General features: G+C 36.7%; 1 protein-coding gene across 1 annotated transcript in view; it reads right to left on the reverse strand.

The window, feature by feature from the left end:
- LOC139740739 (uncharacterized) overlaps window positions 1-6,878 on the reverse strand; it is a 28,112-nt gene extending 21,234 nt beyond the window's left edge. The window contains exon 1 of the mRNA XM_071651310.1: window positions 6,858-6,878. Within this exon, the coding sequence (XP_071507411.1) occupies window positions 6,858-6,878 (21 nt within the window). The remainder of the gene's footprint in view (window positions 1-6,857) is intronic.
- Window positions 6,879-19,177: the final 12,299 nt, after the last annotated feature.

Genomic DNA, 19,177 nt, shown 5'->3' on the forward strand with positions numbered 1-19,177 from the left:
CATATGTGGCGTGTGCAGTATCTTGGGTCTTCCATATCACTATAATGTATCGAAAGAGATACTTTACTCCAAGTCCATAGCGACTTTATTACACCTGTGCATCCACGTAGCCAAACACAAATGAAAGCTCCCACATGACCTGGTAACAAATATATTGTAAAAAAGCTAGGAAATTTTAAAGTTTTTAAATATCTAGTCAATCTGTGATATTGGTTGCAATCCAATCTATGCAAATCACATCATAGAAATGTATTTTGTAAAAGTCTCACAATGTATTGATACTGTACATTGTGTCTATCAAGATTTTTTTTTTCTGTCTTTTTTGCTTGGAATACTTGTACTGTAGTTTATTCTACACTGTATGTAACTTTATTGAAAATGTGGATGATATTAAAGTCCCTTGAGTAGTATTAGTATTCAAAATCATAATGTACAGAACTGGCTGAGTTTTATGCTAAAAGGTATTCAAAGCTGAACCCGCTTTAATCATAATCACAACAGTGACTATACACTTACAAGTAAAAAGAAAGAAAAAAGTATACTACATGTACAAACTAAGCGACAAAGCCCACCAAAACTTGAGAAAGGTCACAAGTCATGGTAAAGGTAACTATTTTTTTTTTATCAAGAATTTGTACCAACTTAAATAACAAGTACCGGTACTTTCATTATAATTTAGATCACTGTAAACACATAATAGGGTTATAATTTGTTCATAATGCAACTCATTTCAACCCCACCTACTCACAAGTTTGTATCTAAAGATGCATGAAGCTGATTTCAAAGTCTAAACTCAGGCTTTGAGTTGTAAATCCAAGGCTGATCAGAACTCTCTGATAAACCTCTTTCTTTTTCTTAAAGAGTATGGCAATTTCATGAGGGCTGTTGCTACCTACAGTATCAAGTGCCTTTCAAAACAATGTTTATTCAAACACTTCATGAGAAGTGGAAAAGTCATGTATATGTACAATTGTACATGTAGATTCACAAGGTCACTGTCACACAACAGGTTCTTTGAAGGCTGGCTGGCTTGGGTTCAGACTACAACCCAGCCAAATTTTGCTAAAAATAACACTGAAGTTCCCACAACTCGCACTGCAGAATGGAGTTGGTGGTGAGCCACTGGGTTCTTGGAATTGTTGAATTTCTATTGTTTGCTTGCAAACATGAACTCGTGCACTCTTTCACTTCAGGTTTGGACTGCTCTTTTTATAGATTTTGATTTTGACACCGGAGACAACCTGCTTCGTGAATGTGATGGTTAAAATACTAATGTTCTTTTCCATCTGGTGCTTGAGGAAGCCAGGTTTTTCTCTTTTTTTGGGGGGGGGGGGTGGGGGATAGGGTAGCAGTCTGAAAGTTATCCAACTATGCAGACAAGAAAAGACTAGTTAGTACTTTCCTTAACTGCATAGCACAAGTGACATTTAATACAATTAATACCAGTATTGCCAACCACTGCATTTCCCAGCATTTTGGAAGGTTTCCATGAAGAAGAAGCTTACTTTTTTTTTTTCTAGCCATTTGCAGTGTGTATTTCCAGAAAAGGACCTAGACTCTCTTCTTTTGACATTTTGAGTGGTACAAGTCAGCATGTTTGATGATTAAAGCACTGGAGAGCTGGACAGTACAGCTACAGGGAAATCCCAATGATATACAATTTGTACCAAGGATATACCAAGGCCAATTTATTTATACTAGGAGAATCTGCTAAGAGTCCAAACTAATTACCTTTATGTGTTATCCTATGGAAATTCAATGTTTCTTTCATGTTTGAATAGTTGAACTTCAAACATTTCACAACATGTGTCAAAAACATTTCCCCCCTGGAGAATATTCTTAGGAGCACTTTCCCGTTACATTTCTTGTTTTCCTGTTCATGTTCTGTTTCCTGTTGTATTACTGTACACACAATGTACAATGTACATACATAATGTACAATGTACACGTATGTAACTCTTTCCCAGCAGAACATGTTCACACAGTATAGAATTTATATCATTTTACTGTATCACTATAAGGCCAAAAAAAAAAAATTGTTGCATTGGCGTAACCCGCCCGACCCTAAAAATTCCGCCGACCCCATGTTTTTTTATTATTTTTTTTTGCTATCGATATCAAATATCTTGTTGATTGCGATCGCGATCGCACAAACCCGGAAGTGGAAACGGCTCTGGGGATATCGGATGTACGAGGGAGAGATCTAGCACCTCGCATAAGCCTTCCTTGATCAGTACGTCATCTGTTTCCAACACGGACACGTACTCTAACAAGATTTATTCAGTGTATACGTAGCATTCAGACTGCGATGTATTGTGCACAGTTTTGCCATAGGTTTCTTGTGTGGAGAACTTACACGAATCTGTATATGTGGGACTGTCATAGAGATCGCCGTGTGCGATGAAAAGATCGTACATATGGGTCAATTTGCATCTATCTTATCTAAGTCAAAATAGTAAAATATGAAGTGAAAACATTCAGGATAGGGATTTCAACATCTTTAAATTCTGTGAAGGGGTATAATTCCAGTAATATCGGCCTCATAAATGATTTGTAGAATAGATGAACACAGCACATTCGGTGCAGCAGTTGTAACTGTTTACTGAGCTGAGCACGAGTTTTACACGTAAAATGCATGCAGGTAGCAAAAAAAAAAAAAAAAAAAAAATCCGCCCGACCGACCCTATTTGAAAATCTCATGTTACGCCAATGCAACAATTTTTTTTTTTTGGCCTAAGTTGTTATTTTCACAAGGGTTTAATTTTCGCAGATTTCGCAAATCACTGTTGGACCGCGAATTTCACAACACGCGCAAATATCTTGAACTGACAGGCATTAGTGCACTTATGATAGCGTCAGTGTCAAAATTGCGAAAACAACATCTCGCAAAAGTGTCTGTAACCCCCCCCCCCTCATTCGTGAAAATATCTGTACGCGAAAATAACAGCTTAGAAGTACAGTAGATGGCAATGAATGGGACAAGAAATACTGCACGAGTTATGGCCAATATTGCGCTAGAAATGAAACAAGGTCATGGGTATTTCCATTGTCAAATGGAACGTTTCAGGGAATTTGTTTTATTTTACTGCTTCCAATGTGCATTTAATACCCCTGATAATTCAATATGGTCATTTATAACAGTATAACTTTGCTCCTGAATTGCTAAAAATTCAAACAAGCAATGATGTATTACTTTATTTAAATTTTTTTTTCAAATTGAAAATTTTGGGCAAATGTACAAATTGTGTGTAGAATCTAGAGGTCTATTCTGCCCTACTTTGGCAAAAGGAAGCAAGTGACATTTTTATGGATAATTGACTTTTTTTATTGATTTGGCATATGAGGCATGCTCTATTTAACTGAAAAATCCAAAAGTTACAATTTTGGCCCATTTCTGAGATATTCGGGTGGCAAAATGAAGCAAGTGCACAAAATTGCATGAAAAAATTCGGCAAAAGGAAGCAAGTTACAACCTCACTATACAAGTATGATTGTCACTTGCTTCCTTTTGCCACTTTTTATGTTTGCTACAAATCTATAATACTTTGGCAAAAGGAAGCAAGTAACATTCTCATCATATGATTGTCACTTGCTTCCTTTCGCCAGATTTTTAATGTTTGCTAAAAATCTGAAATACTTTGGCAAAAGGAAGCAAGTTACAACCTCATATGATATGATTGTCACTTGCTTCCTTTTGCCAGATTATTTTATTTGCACACAATCTAATATACTTTGGCAAAAGGAAGCAAGTTACAACCTCATATATGATTGTCACTTGCTTCCTTTTGCCAAATTATTTTATTTGCACACAATCTTAAACGCTTTGGCAAAAGGAAGCAAGTGACATCCTTATGATATGATTGTCACTTGCTTCCTTTTGTCAATTTTTTATGTTTGCTACAAATCTATAATACTTTGGCAAAAGGAAGCATGTTACATACATAACAATTAGTTTTTATGAGAATATCAAAGTTCTTCGAATTGTCATAAATGCATCACCATATGACTTGCACGAATACCCCAATGTGGATTCAGAAATTTCCATGTCGAAGGGCTACCCAAAAATCCCTGTTCATATGTAGCATTTGAACTCGATGTCACTTGCTTTCTTTTGCCAAAGTAGGGCAGTATTGACGCTGGACTGACATCTATACAATAGTACCGATTATATGAAGGTCAAATAAATTTTTCTTAAAATTTGTTGTTTTTCAACTGAATGGCCTGACACTGACTAGAAAAAGACAACAGTCCTGAAATTTCATAATTGAACACAGGGATGTTACATTAGACAACTTACAGATAATATGTGACCGTGCATCACAAAACCAACAAAAAGTCGCACCCATTGATTTTACAAGAGGACTTAAAAAGGTCAAATGGGTCAACCGAGTCAATCTTGAGTTTTTCATACTTTCTGAAAGAGCTATCTTTCTGCTACATTATTCTTTAGTTTGGGATCATAACATGAATGGGAAAGTGTGTTTTCAGCAGTTTTTCTACAACCCTTTTTTTTGGGGGGGGGGGAGAGTAGAAGATCAGGTAGAGGCTATGTCTAAGAGGACCCTTTTCATTTCTTGAAATCCTTTGCACACTCTTCACTTTCAAGTCTAATAACTTTTGAAAGGATAGCACTACTGGTACTGCTTTTAAAGTTGGCATTATTCAAAGACAGAATGTGCTGATAGAACATACTCAATTTCAGCTTAATCTGAGTGATAGTCCCTTCATTGTTTTTCCTCCAGTGGCTTGCATCCTGTGTTTTGTCCCTTCCATCACACAGCTAGCACGGCTTGGTCTCAAGGATTAAGCGCTTGAATAGACCCTGTACATACTTCAGAGCCTCTTTTCTCAGTTCCCACTTTTCCAGAGTACTCGTATGTGCTTTCTTTCCGGTATTTAGATAGGTTAGGGGAGTCCACTTGAATTGAGTTATACATCATTTTAAAGCTTACAGTCTGCTCTTTCAGAATCTGTCCTTCACTAAAAATCCATATCTGGTGACTTTTTGCTGGTTTTGTGGTGCAGGGTCACTATGCAACACTAACATTACCAGTTCTTCAAAGTTCAATAAGAAAAGGAGAATCATTCCCCTGCCCTGCTTTCTGAATGGTGTGAAAGATGTAAAAAATTTAGATTTCTAGATTTTACGATTAAAGTAGAGCATCTAACTTGTTAGTAGAAACTATCAAGTAGCATCAGTAGCAAGTAGGGGCCTACCAGTTTTGGCGGTAACAACTAACAAGTCATCTAGCTCTTTTATCATGCAGGAATAAGTGAAAATAAGTTATATTTTAATCATCATCATCATTTCATCTTACTGACACCATGTGAGTGTAACAATATTTCAAGGTCTACGTCTATTACATGTTGTATCTAGTCCATTATAGAGTAGCGGACCCAGTTTGCGGCAGGTTAAGGCCTTTTCAAGGGTAGTAGTATTCTGGTAAAACGGGCAACAGAAATTAAATAATGTGTTGTTTTTTTATTGGAAGAGGTAGGAAAGGCCTCTTGACACTGCATCACACTTTCGTATGGTGGACAATTACCCTAGTCATGATAATCAATTTCATGCAGAAAATTTGCAACCACCAAGAGGATCGACCCGGTCTGCGGCAGGGGGGTTTGCAGCACCCCACACAAAAATGTCCCCTGATTTCTTCAAACATTAAAATCTTTGCAAAAACAAAATATTTTTTTGATGGTCCAACTAGTTTTCAGCTTGTTAATGTTAGAACACTTTATTTGGATTCATTATCTCGATCCTTCACGATTTCATAGTTTTTCAAGATCGCATGTATTTCATCAATTTCCACCCATTTTGACATTTAAAATAGCGCTAGGGCCTATGTGTGTAAATCCCATACTCATAGGGGTGCCGCAAACCGGACCCATCCCCGACATTTTGGTCACTGTTGCAATCCACAAAACTGACAAAGGAAATTCAATTAGAATATTTAACACAGTTGAGTTACACAAGGAATCCTTACCATGCCAGGCCTCTTTTGATAGTAAGATTTTGTATAAAGATACAAACAAGGGATGATGGTGGTTGCCTAGCAACAGAACAAAGTCATAGTACTCATACTTAAAAAAAAAAAAAACAGTATGACACAGACGGTTTAAATTAGAGAATTATGAAGGCCATTATCCGAGTTATTTCATGATTCTGGTATCAAAAGAAAGCTCTTCAGTTGCTCTACAAATGAAACAATTTAGAAAAAAAAATATCCTTCTACTTTTGAAGATATGGTTATTAAAGACATTCCTAGTAGGGCTAGGGGTGCCGCAAACTGGACCCCTGCAGCAAACTGGTGCCCCGACTCTACCTGTGTAGCTAGAAGTAACGACTGCAACGTCAGATCTAACCGTTAGACTCTGACTGTCCAGACTCGACTATGTCAATGAGTTTGTAATACGCCTTGGACAATGGTAACTAGACCGCCAAACATAATGTAAAAATTCAGAACTTGTAGATCCAGATCTACAGTTACACCGTTCTGAAAGGCATGCCATAAACAGCTGCATCATCGACTATGAATCTGATTACAGATGATGCTGTCACAACTTGTCCAAAAAGAAGGAATCAGGATGATTGTCGTGTACGTGTGAGCAGAGATTAGAATCACAATCAATGCACCAAAATGAATCAATCACTAAAATGTAAAATTAAAGACAGGTACTGTTGTTAGTAGTCCGATCCCCAGACAGTAGGGCCTAACTGGGTTAAGACTAAGTCACTAACGCTAGATTATTAATATAAGTTAGCGAGACTACTCAGCTCAGAGTCAGATGACAGAGAAGTTCATGCACCTCATGACCTGTCCTTATTTCAAAGTACAACCAACAAAATTACTCACCGATGCCTGTGGTTCAGTCATCCTTAAACCTTGGAACCATCAAAATAAGGTTTTTAAGAGCAAGATTGTCGATAATATAGCGATTGGGTCCGGCTGCAGATCCTTGTTGACCTTGTGTCGATCGCCTTTCCTCTCTGCACCCGACGTGGATGTGTGCTTACTTGCTCGTCGCGGGAGGTCCTCCAAACGAAAGTATCGAACTGACCTCCAAATCATGCAACATGGATGGTCAGCTGCAGCAGCATCCAAAACATCTAGCTTAGCCACAATGGAATATAGCACCAAGATGGGTAGAAAAGCATCCAGTCCTCAGCCCTATTTGGTAGCTTTTGGTATTCACGTGCAAACAGCGCAGAACATCTCACGTCTAGATTTCGCTGGTGATGGTAGTAGCTCGAAGCGCTAAGCTAGTTGGCGCTGTGATTTTGTAAACCGACGTGACATCCATAACCAGCGGCAAGCGCAGCAACCACAAAAGTACACACACACACACACACACATTTGACAGCACGTACACATCATGCGATCCCTGCACATTCTGACCTACATACGAACCATGTGGCTACTACAGGAACGCTCGCGCTCTCGAGAGACGTTGTGCGTAGAGAGCGCGTTGTCCGGATGTCGGCGCGCAGATGCTCCCTGATATGATGAGAGTTTTAAGCTAGCGAGTACCAATAGATTAATTATGTTTAGCTGTGTGAACGTTGCCAATGATCACCTCTCCCCAGAAAGGATGGGGATAGAGTAGGACACCCCCCCCCCCCCAAATAAGCCCTCCACACGTTTCACACACGTGTAGTAATCACGCGTACTAGTACACGTATTCAATTAAAGATCAGGGAGGTTTAATCACTTTCCTGATTTGATCGAGGGCGCGTACCCTCGATTAATGTGTAGCCAAGTGATCAGCGCATTCCATTCATTCCACAATCTTGACGGTTTGTTTTTTTTTTTGAAAAAAAATGTTTTAATTAGACCTGTATTGTCTACTTCACGCATCTCACTTCCATCTTATTTTATTGATGTCAATTAAATGTTATGTTATTATATTAAACAGTTATCAAGTTACGATGTACTTTGAAATTAAAACACCTGCAAGTTCTCTGAGCAATGAACGCGATTAGTTTGTCTCGGAGATTCCATTCTGAGGCTTTGTAAATGTCGAAAGTTCATGGGGCGCGCATTCAACAACAGTTCATTCGCATAGTGTTGAAGTTGGAGAAAGGCAGCTTGTGTGAACCAGGCTGGTGTGTGATATTTCATAAATGCGCGGGACTTGGACGTTGTAACATTTTTGTTTTGTTTGTTTTTGTTGTGTGTTTTTACCTGTATCACTATTAGTATTTTGTATGATCGTGCTTGATTTCTTTCCTCTTTTTTTTTTTTTTTTTTTTTGGTAACATACTACAGTGTATTCAAATATACTTTGCCTTGAGAGTTTCTCGTTAAAACTATGGGCAGGGGTGACTCCAAAAGAATTATTTTACTATTCACTGAAGGGCGCAGCCCCAAAGTGATCCAGTTCTTTTGGAGGCACCGAGGCCTATAATAGTTTGAACAAGAAACTCGAAATTAGGCAAAGTATCTTTGTTTTATGTTTTGGATCAAAACTTCAAACAAAAGAAATGGAAATGGGGGAAATACAAAACGAGAGATGGTGGATGCGATCTTGTGAAGGGATCCGACGTTGACTACTAGCATGCAGCAGCGCCCAATGTCAGAACTGAGTTGTGATGTTTGTACTACACTTTTGACAAGCGCAACGCGTGGTGCGAAGCAATGCGCAATGTCGGAATAGTTTTTATGACGCCACAATCGTTTTATTAGAAATTGATACATTTCACAGAGTGACGGCACGAGCTAGCTGCAGCAGTGCGCAATGTCAAAATTGCTTTGTGATGTCACAATTGTCTGTTAAAAATGTTACATTACACAGAGTGACGGATGCAAAGCTGCGCACAATTTCAGAATTGCTTTGTGACACCATTTTGCAAACAATTTAAGAATATTGCTTTGTGACACCATTTTGCAAATAGTACTTCATGGAGTGTCAACTTTCTGACATAGCTGAAAATAAATGATAATAATCACGTGAACTCTTTCAACCAATCACCAGAGGATACACGTTAATGTAATGGGCCCTAGAGCCCTATCTGAAAGAATATTTGCGGTGTAGACCTACCTTTAAAAAAAATAACAATAAATTAGAGACCATAGAGACCATGAAGGTCACTGAAATATCACTTTAGGAATCATGTATGAATTAAGGACCCCAGAAATTACTGAAAGTTCATTAAAACATAATTATCATTGAGACTTGAGAGATCTGGTATTTTTTACGGTCTTTTGTGGTCTTGAAGGTCTTGCCCTGTACTTATATTAGCATTGCTTAGTACTAGTCCAAATGTGCTTGTGAGATGGCGGTCGTTATACAATGTACAGGCCTACAGTCTCGAGCCCAGGGACCGCAGAATGGTTCAAAGTGTAGGGACTTCGACTGTTATGTATGATAGTAGCACCGTCCACCGGGTTTGGGCACGGATCAATTCCCCCCTACCCCCCCCCCCCCCCCCCCCTCCCCTTCAAAGAATCTTAGCGTTCCACAGCCCCTGTATTGTGTGGGACCTAGATGGCGCACTTTTGGTTGTGATCAAGGATTCGCGCTCTCACGCACGCAAGGACTTGCGACAAAAGTTTTTTTTTTCCAATGTTGCTGACGTCAGAGATAATTAAAATACATAATAAAAATTATCATAATTTAATTTGTCGATGATAGGCTTCGCGCGTTTTGATGTCCGGTTATTACACATATAATGCCAGAGTAATCAAATAAGTTTTTATAATTAGCTGTTGTTTTATTTATGATTGGAATCAGCGTGTGGTTGGTCGGGCGGTCGGGCGGTCGGGCGGTCGGGCGGTCGGGCGGTCGGGCGGTCGGGCGGTCCGTTGCAAATCTTGCGTCGCGAACTCCTCTTACAATTTTGAAGCAATTTTGATGAAACTTTGGGTGCATGATGACATTGAGGTGTAGATGTGTAAGATATGTTTTTTGAGTTTATCGGAGAAAGCGTTGTTATGATAACCAAAATTTCCCATGTGGAGTGAATCATACTTCCACAGTATCTAAACAATTTATTTCAAATTTGGCATGTATAATGATTTATAGGTGTAGATATTATTATTTTATGGGAAAATCTTGTGGAATTAATTACTTCTACAATTTGGAAGTAATTGAACTTAAGTTTGGTGTACATGATGATATTGAGGTGTAGATGTGTAAGATATGTTTTTTTTGTGTGTTATAATAGTCAGAGAAAGCGTTGCCATGGTAACCACAATTATTATTACTATCATTATGAAATTGTATTGAGATATGGTGTTTAATTAAAAGATGTTTGATAAGTTTTGGTATTTGGTGAAGTTAGATAAGGTTAAATGTTATGAGGTCAATGAAAACTATGTATTGGAAGATACTAAATTTGGATAGGTGAGATATTGTTTGATGTATAAAGTAAGAATGCAGAAAGGATATTAATGAATGTATGAGCTGAATAATCGTATAAAAGTGATATAGTTTTTGTTTGTTTGCTTGTTTGTTTGCTTTTATTTCTGCATTCAATCAGATGCAATTTGAATGCAAACTTCAAAAAGTACAAAGACAAAGAATAACAAGTGCAGTGAAATAAATCGATAACAGTACATAAATAGATTCACATAGGTGATTGCATTGAGCAACGTAGATACACAGAAACATAAAATAAAATATACAGTATTTTTCAGTAAACAACAGAGATAATTGAATGCAGGAGACCACCATCATAAGCGATTAAGCTTGAAATGGATGGAGGCCTCATAAAATGACTATCCAACGACATAACTCTCTTGGAGGAAGGTGATCAGGTGAGTGCAGTGCAGTTGCAGGTGAGAGTGCAAGATGCAGTTGTAGGAAGAAAATTGAGATTGACAATAAGATGACAATCTATACTATAAATATTTGTTAGCTCAATTGGTTTGGAGAATATAATTGTATCAAATATCGTTTAAGTGAAGCTTTCAAAGAATAAATACTTGAACAAGACTTTATATTATCCGGGAGATTATTCCAAATATCCGGACCCGAATGTCTTATAGATTTGTGTGTCACTAATAATTTGGGATTCAAAAGGTGGAAATTTCTACATATACGAGTAGGGTACGAATGGACAGAAGTATTGAACCTAAACATGTTATCAAACGATGATGGAAGTTGATGATGTATATATTTGAACATAATTACTGCTACTTGAATAATATTCAAATCAAAAACCTTCAATGTTTTAAGCTCATGAAATAAAGAATCTGTATGAGCCAGAAAATGCGATCCTGTACAAATACGTATAACTTTCTTTTGTAATTTAAATATAGAATTTATTTTGGTAGAGCCGCAAGTACCCCATACAACATTGCAATAACTTATATATGGGAGAATTAAGGAATTATATAATAGAAATAAAGTTGAACGAGGAAGAAAGAACTTCAGCTTGGAAATTATCCCTATATTTCTAGAAATACACGTTGTAACATAATGTAAATGCTCATTCCAAGTCAAACTTTCATCTATATATACTCCTAGAAATTTTGAATTCATTTTCTTTTCTAATGGGATATCATCAATGTTAATATGTATCAACGTATCTTCATTATGAGAATGAAGTTTGAAATGAATAAAATGAGTCTTTTTTATATTCAAAGAAAGTTTGTTAGACTTAAACCAATTTGATACTTTACTAATTTCAATATTTAAAGTGTCATTTAAAATCTTAAGATCTTTATGAGAATAAAATATATTCGTATCATCAGCAAATAGAACAAAAGAGAGAAGAGAGGATGTATTTATGATATCATTAACATAAAGAAGGAATAATAATGGGCCTAGAATTGAGCCTTGAGGAACACCACATTTAATTAAAAGGGGGTCAGATTCACAACCATTAAAAATAACATATTGTCTTCTATTAGTTAGATAATCTTTAAGCCATAAAAGTGCTTGTCCTCGAATACCGTAATGACTAAGTTTGGTGAGTAAAATAGAATGATCAAGAGTATCGAATGCTTTACTCAAATCGCAAAATATACCTGCAACATGTTCTTTGTTTGCAAAAGCACTCGTAATTTTGTCATAAATTTGTATTAGTGCTAAATCAGTTGAATAATTTTTTCTGAAACCATATTGATTGGGAATAAGTAAATCATACTTATTAATAAATTTAAGAAGTCTATTATAAACAATTTTTTCTAAGATTTTGGATATACTAGGCAATAAAGAAATAGGACGATAATTGCTAATTTCATGAGGATCATCTTTTTTATGTACAGGATTAACTTTCGCTATTTTCAGCAGGTCAGGGAAAATACCTTGTGATAAAGAAAGATTAAATATATAACTTAACGGTTCTGCGAGTGGATAAACTATTTCTTTCAATAACATCATACTTATTTTATCAGAACCACAAGATTTAGAGCTATTTAAAGATTTAGTGATACTAATGATTTCACTGGGACTTGTTGGGTAAAAATAAATAGACTCTTGATTTTGGTCAAAAAGATAATCTGTAAAATGAGCAGAAGTATTGCTAATTTTAGTAGCAAGTTCCGGACCGATATTGACGAAAAATGAGTTAAATGAATTAGCATACATATTAGGATCATTTATTTTAATACCGTTTAATGTGATATCATCCGTTGGCGGAGAATCAGGCTTTTTACCTAGGACCTCTTTAATAATTTTCCATGTTGCATTAATATTCGAAGAAACCTTTTTCATTGTATCAGAAAAATATAATCTGCGGGATAAACGAATCAATTTTGTCAATTTATTTCGATAAACTTTATACATATTCAAATTAGATTCAGTTGGGTTACGAATATGTAACTTATACAAAATATTACGAGTGTTTATGGATTTCAAAATACCTTTTGTATAATCCAAGGATTTCTTGGTTTATTTCGGTTACTTTTTATTCTGCATAAAGGAATATTATTTTCATAATAATACAACAATTTATCATTAAAACATTTATATACCAAATTAACATTGTTAATACTACAAATATCTGTCCATTCCTCTAAACATAAATTCTGTTTCAATAATTCCACATTACGTTTTGACTCTTTATAGTACCATATTTTATCATGTAATTTATTACGACCCACTTTACATTCACAAATTGAAAATATTGGTAAATGATCAGAAACTTCAGAACATAATATACCCCCCATAATTGTATTATTATACACATTCGAAAATATATTATCAATCTGAGTTGACGAGTGTGGATTTATCCTGGTGGGTTTATTGATAATCGACATAAAACCGTATGAATACATTAAATGCATAAAATTAAGGGAATTATTGTTATCGGATGTAGGGGAAAAGTTAATGTTGAAATCACCAAAAATAAAAACATGTTTGCTTTCATTACCTATCTTATGGAGATATAAATCCAATTCATCACAAAATAATTCACAATTCAGATCAGGAGGTCGACAAATTAAACCTATAATAACGTTTTTAGAGATTGGGTTCTCAATTTCAATAAATAACGTTTCTGCATATCTTAACGTGATTTCAGAACGGATTTTGAACTGTAAATTTTGCGCAATATAAAACGCAACACCGCCACCCCTTTTTCCTTGACGATCAGCCCTAACTAATTTATGATTGGGTAAATTAAAGATATCTGGGGAGTTTTGATGTAACCAAGTTTCACTTATTCCAATAACAGAAAATTCAAAATTGTTTAAAGAGTGCAAAAGATTTTCCAAATATTCAAAATTTTTATTCAAACTCCTAGAGTTTATATGAAGAAGTGAAATATAGTTTTTGTATAGTAATGAAGAGTTTGTTCGCAAAAACCGATAAGTCCATATTTGCCAAATGGAGATATTTGCGATTAAAGGTCAAGAAAAATAAAAAGAATAAGGAAATTTTTGCTTCTTTTGACCATAACTTCAGAAATGTAGCTTTATATGTAGTGACCAATATATCATTTAAAAGGTATTATTTTGTACTTTATAAAAGAGACCCTACTTCAAAATCTTAAAAAATGGACTTATCGGTTTTTGCAAACAAACCCTTTAGTTGTAATCGGGTTATGTATTATGTTGGTGTATATTATTGTAACACTCAATAATTTAGAGGTAGCGTGGTAGAGTGTTAACAACAGCAGTTCATTGATGAAGCGTCACACATTCACTTGAAGTCCACCAAAAGGTTTATTGAACTCAAGATACTTCGAACATGGAAACAAATTCACAAGATCCAGCCAAGTATAAGTGCGATATAACCCATATATAATCGAAAAGCCGTAACCCAACGGAGGGGGTGGCTAGAGGTTTCAGCTTATCCAGGGAGGTGATTGTCTCACCTCCCTGGCTTATCTGAGGTCCTCACCTGAAGAAGGTGGGAATCCAGACTGCCCCTCTTCTCTTGGTCACACTGTATAATACACTGTATCTATGTTTATGCTTATTAGTCTGGTTACTATAACTACATGTTAATTAATAGCTGTACCAGTATATGTTACATGTGAACAATATACTGCTTTAATATAAAAGAGTGACTCACTTGAGGAGTAGAGATAGGGCTATACATGCTGTGCCCTGTATTATATTCTTAATCCTAGTGCTATATTGTTAATCCAAAGCCTATTCAGTTGGGTTCTATTCATTCCGTTGTGACACACAGTTTCTTACTGCTGGGCACACTGTTTATACATACAGTGTTACAACATTTATCAAACTTACATGCAAACCCCTTACTGGTGTTATAACCTATCAACCATACATAAAACTACCTTACATTAGTATGACCTTCCCAAAAGAAACGTCCTCGTTTCTAAATTGTTAATCAAGTATAAAACCGATGGAGTTTGCTAAAATAACATATAAATGAAACAACTGAAAATCTGAAAATATAAAACTAACAAAACAAATTAACTTTATAGGAAACATACTCAAACATTCAACTCATTAAAAAAATCAATAACAAAAACTTAATCAATAATCATGGAGTAGGGGTGTGTGTTCACTACATGATATACATGTAAAATATGGAGCTTTGCTATCGAAAAGAAATGAAAAAAAAAAATATCGCCCTTGCCTTAAAACTCATAAAAGATAAGTGTACGAACTGTACACTAACAGACTATTGTATGTTGTGATCAATTGGCAAAGGTGAAATCAAGGAGGCAGCCATGAGAGGCAAATCATATTTGCAAGTTAACAAAGTTATGTGGAAGATGAGACAAATGGTGAGTAGGCTCAAATATGTGATTATGAAATACAGTTGCAGTATAAAGTCAAAAGTAGATACATGTTGTATATCAAGTTGTGTGATGGCAAATAATAAGACATTAAGTTCGATGAGAGATACATCACATTCAAACCTAAATTATGTCAATTTCACATGTTCAGTATATAGAGGTACAGTAAACTTTCATACCAAGCTGTCCGTGCATGATACCAGATTAAAGACACATGTAACTCCAATAAAGGAAAGTGTACTTGAAATAATCTCCAAAAGGACTGAATTATTGTGGAATTCAACGATGAACAAAAATAGAATAAAAAAAATATTCTTACCAGGATAATGAAATGCATAACACTATAAACCAATACAAAAAATACTACAATACAAAAATCAGAAAAAAAAAACGAAGACAGAGCATGCACACAGCTATTTTAATTAATCGGAAGTACTATAGTCGCATTTGATAATTTAAAAAGAAATATGAGTATTTGAAGTGAAAAAGCATTTATATGCACATGGCCAATGAAGAATCCTATGATCAAAACATCAGATCAATATATTACTCAAAAGAGGTGCAAACACTGCAAACAAAGATGTTTACAAAATAATAACTGAGAGATTCTCAAGCATGAAACAATGATAAATGATAATGATAGGATATGATGAGAGGCATTAATGCAATGATAACAAAAACAGGGTAGAAGAAGAGACTTAAAGTGGTGACACGTTTTTAAAAGAGGTGTAGCTTGTATCGACCACATGAGAGAGACAGAGTATGCAGAGAATCGGAACAAATGCGTGGTTGAGAATGGAACCCTACACAACCCGAGTCCCGCAAAGGGTCTCATAGGTACTGACGACACCACTGCATCAAGGCAAACGTGACATCACCTGAAAGATAGGTTGGAATCATATTGGGATAAAAGATTCCCCGCGGTGGGAGAAGAAGAGGAGTCGACATCAGTATCATAAAGTGAAATCAGTGGAGGAAGAAATAAAGGGGGGAGTGGAGGAAGAAATAAAGGGGGGGAAGCAATAAGAAAAAAAAAAAAGAAGTGGTGATGTGGCACAAGCAAGATGTCAATATGAAAATGATAGGCAGCTGAGAAGCACCGAATAGAAAACACGATGAGAGAAAAAAAAATGACAAAGCAAAATTAAAGTGCAAGCATCCAATACCACAACGAAATGAACAGTTATAAAATATAAACCAAAACACAAATCACGCTGAATGCAAAATTGAAGAGCCACAGAACCCAAAATATATAAGCCCTATCTAGTGCAGTGCACAGAAACTGCGCTAACTGAGCGTTTAAATATAACGCAGGCTAAATCATTCAGAAAAATGAATACATGTATGACATTTTCGAGGGTGAGAAAGAGGAAAGTTTGCAGAAACCAGAGCTAGAAGGAAAATGGACAGAGAATTGGCCTTAACAATTACAACACACTCAATACGGCGACTCCAATACATGAATATTCAAACCTCAAGTCTAATGTTAATATACAGTAGAACTCAAGGTGGGAGAAATAAAACATGAAATATGCCTGTCAAATTGACTATACATATACCTCAAACAGTAATTATAATACTGTAAAACGAGGAATGTGTATGAAATTGAAATACACATGAAAGTTCCTGTCCACACCACGTGCACCGAATATCAAAGGCAAATCGCGAAAACTTCATGCCACGAAAAACAGGCCATCGGTTCCAATTCACAAAAATTTCGTGTCGCGACAATTTCGAGTTATACAGTACACGCGAAATGATTATCATACGAGAGACAAGAAAAAAAAATTAACTAAAGAGGATCAATCTAGCAATTCAGTCCTGGTCATCGATGTGGTGACACCAACAAGAAGAAGAAGCAAAAAGACCCATGGCAAGGGTGATGGTGACATGTAGCGATCCCCTCATCAGCCGCGAAGAAGACTCGGATGCAGAAAAATGGAGATGCAGATCCAGATCGATCCAGAGCTGGGAAGATCGGTGACAGCAGCATTCAATCACGTAACACAATATTGATCAAAGGCATATACGACGAAGACTCTTTATGTCCATGTATAGTGCGATTTACAGGACATAAAATAATATATTTCGAAGTTCAAAACGGCAAAGCGTCCGGCAAAGAGCCGTTGAAGCATGGGTCATCCTTAACAGCAAATTGCGAGGTAAAAAGGTAAAAAGGTGAAAGCACGGTCCCTTATAGAAATCAGGACAGCTGCTAATATCCAAATGCGAATAGGTGAGCTCTCAAGTTTGAATCTCCGAGCGGGAAGCGATGGCCAGCGTAGAGTAACAACAAATGTATCCAGCATAGAATATAACAACAAGTATATGCACACAGGCTCCCTTATTTCGCTTGGTAGCCATATAGCTACCCATGACAATGGTCATGGGTATGGCCAGGGAGTATCGCCCCTGAGGACTTGTCCCCAACACACCAATAGTCACTGACTCCCGTACGTTGGCGATGTGCGGCGCAGCTTGAGGTCTCCTCTGTCGTCCTCAGTGTCACACAGGAATTTTGGACGTAGATCAGCTAGAAGCAGTCAGTCACTGGACGAAGTTGAGAAGTCACATCCGGAACCCAATACTACGCGAGGCAAGTTCACGGCGTCGGTCCAGGTCACATAACCAGGAGCACATCAGCAGAAACAACTTGCGAATCACACATCAGCGAATTCTGGCAATAAAATTGAAGCAATTTAATTGTAGAGCGCGCACTGACGACACGATGAAAGCTCCAATGTCCACAGCCCAATATCATTGACACATTATTGGGAGTTTTCACAATGTGACTGCACGGTGTCCTGTAAATCGTGGAGAAGAGAATCTCTCCAATCTCAGCAAATACAAACTAGAGGCAGTCTCAAAAGTGAAGTGTTCCGTCATATAGGAGCAGGAGCCTATGGGAAAGATGATGGCAGTACCACAAAAAATTCAGAACACAATCCTGCAGCAGTTATGCCAATTAAAGTAGCAAAGTTCAGCTGTAGATGTCAAGCATCCGAAAGTGAGCGCAAATCAGAATCGATGGCAAAGTCCCGAGCAGTAAGATGGCTCCAAGTTTAACCGCTGCCACCAATGTAACACTCAATAATTTAGAGGTAGCGTGGTAGAGTGTTAACAACAGCAGTTCATTGATGAAGCGTCACACATTCACTTGAAGTCCACCAAAAGGTTTATTGAACTCAAGATACTTCGAACATGGAAACAAATTCACAAGATTCAGCCAAGTATAAGTGCGATATAACCCATATATAATCGAAAAGCCGTAACCCAACGGAGGGGGTGGCTAGAGGTTTCAGCTTATCCAGGGAGGTGATTGTCTCACCTCCCTGGCTTATCTGAGGTCCTCACCTGAAGAAGGTGGGAATCCAGACTGCCCCTCTTCTCTTGGTCACACTGTATAATACACTGTATCTATGTTTATGCTTATTAGTCTGGTTACTATAACTACAGACATGTTAATTAATAGCTGTACCAGTATATGTTACATGTGAACAATATACTGCTTTAATATAAAAGAGTGACTCACTTGAGGAGTAGAGATAGGGCTATACATGCTGTGCCCTGTATTATATTCTTAATCCTAGTGCTATATTGTTAATCCAAAGCCTATTCAGTTGGGTTCTATTCATTCCGTTGTGACACACAGTTTCTTACTGCTGGGCACACTGTTTATACATACAGTGTTACAACATTTATCAAACTTACATGCAAACCCCTTACTGGTGTTATAACCTATCAACCATACATAAAACTACCTTACATTATGTTGTTGTATGTTGATATGAGTTAGTTTCATTCGACTTTTTGTGATATGCCTGTGGTGTACCTGTGATGTATTTAATGTTTATTTTGTTGTGATATCCAATGTACAAAGAATTTCCAGAGTGGAAAATAAAGTAATGAATCAATTACCATGCATGCCGTATATAGGTTGCCTAAGGAGTTTGTTATAGGCTTACCCTGGCCTTGTCCACCAGCAGCACTGTCTGCGTAACAGTGCATTAGTTT

This window comes from Diadema antillarum, unplaced genomic scaffold (genome assembly GCF_040938485.1).
Source record: "Diadema antillarum isolate AM-2024a unplaced genomic scaffold, OU_Dant_1.0 scf00000030, whole genome shotgun sequence".
Lineage (NCBI taxonomy): Eukaryota > Metazoa > Echinodermata > Echinoidea > Diadematoida > Diadematidae > Diadema > Diadema antillarum.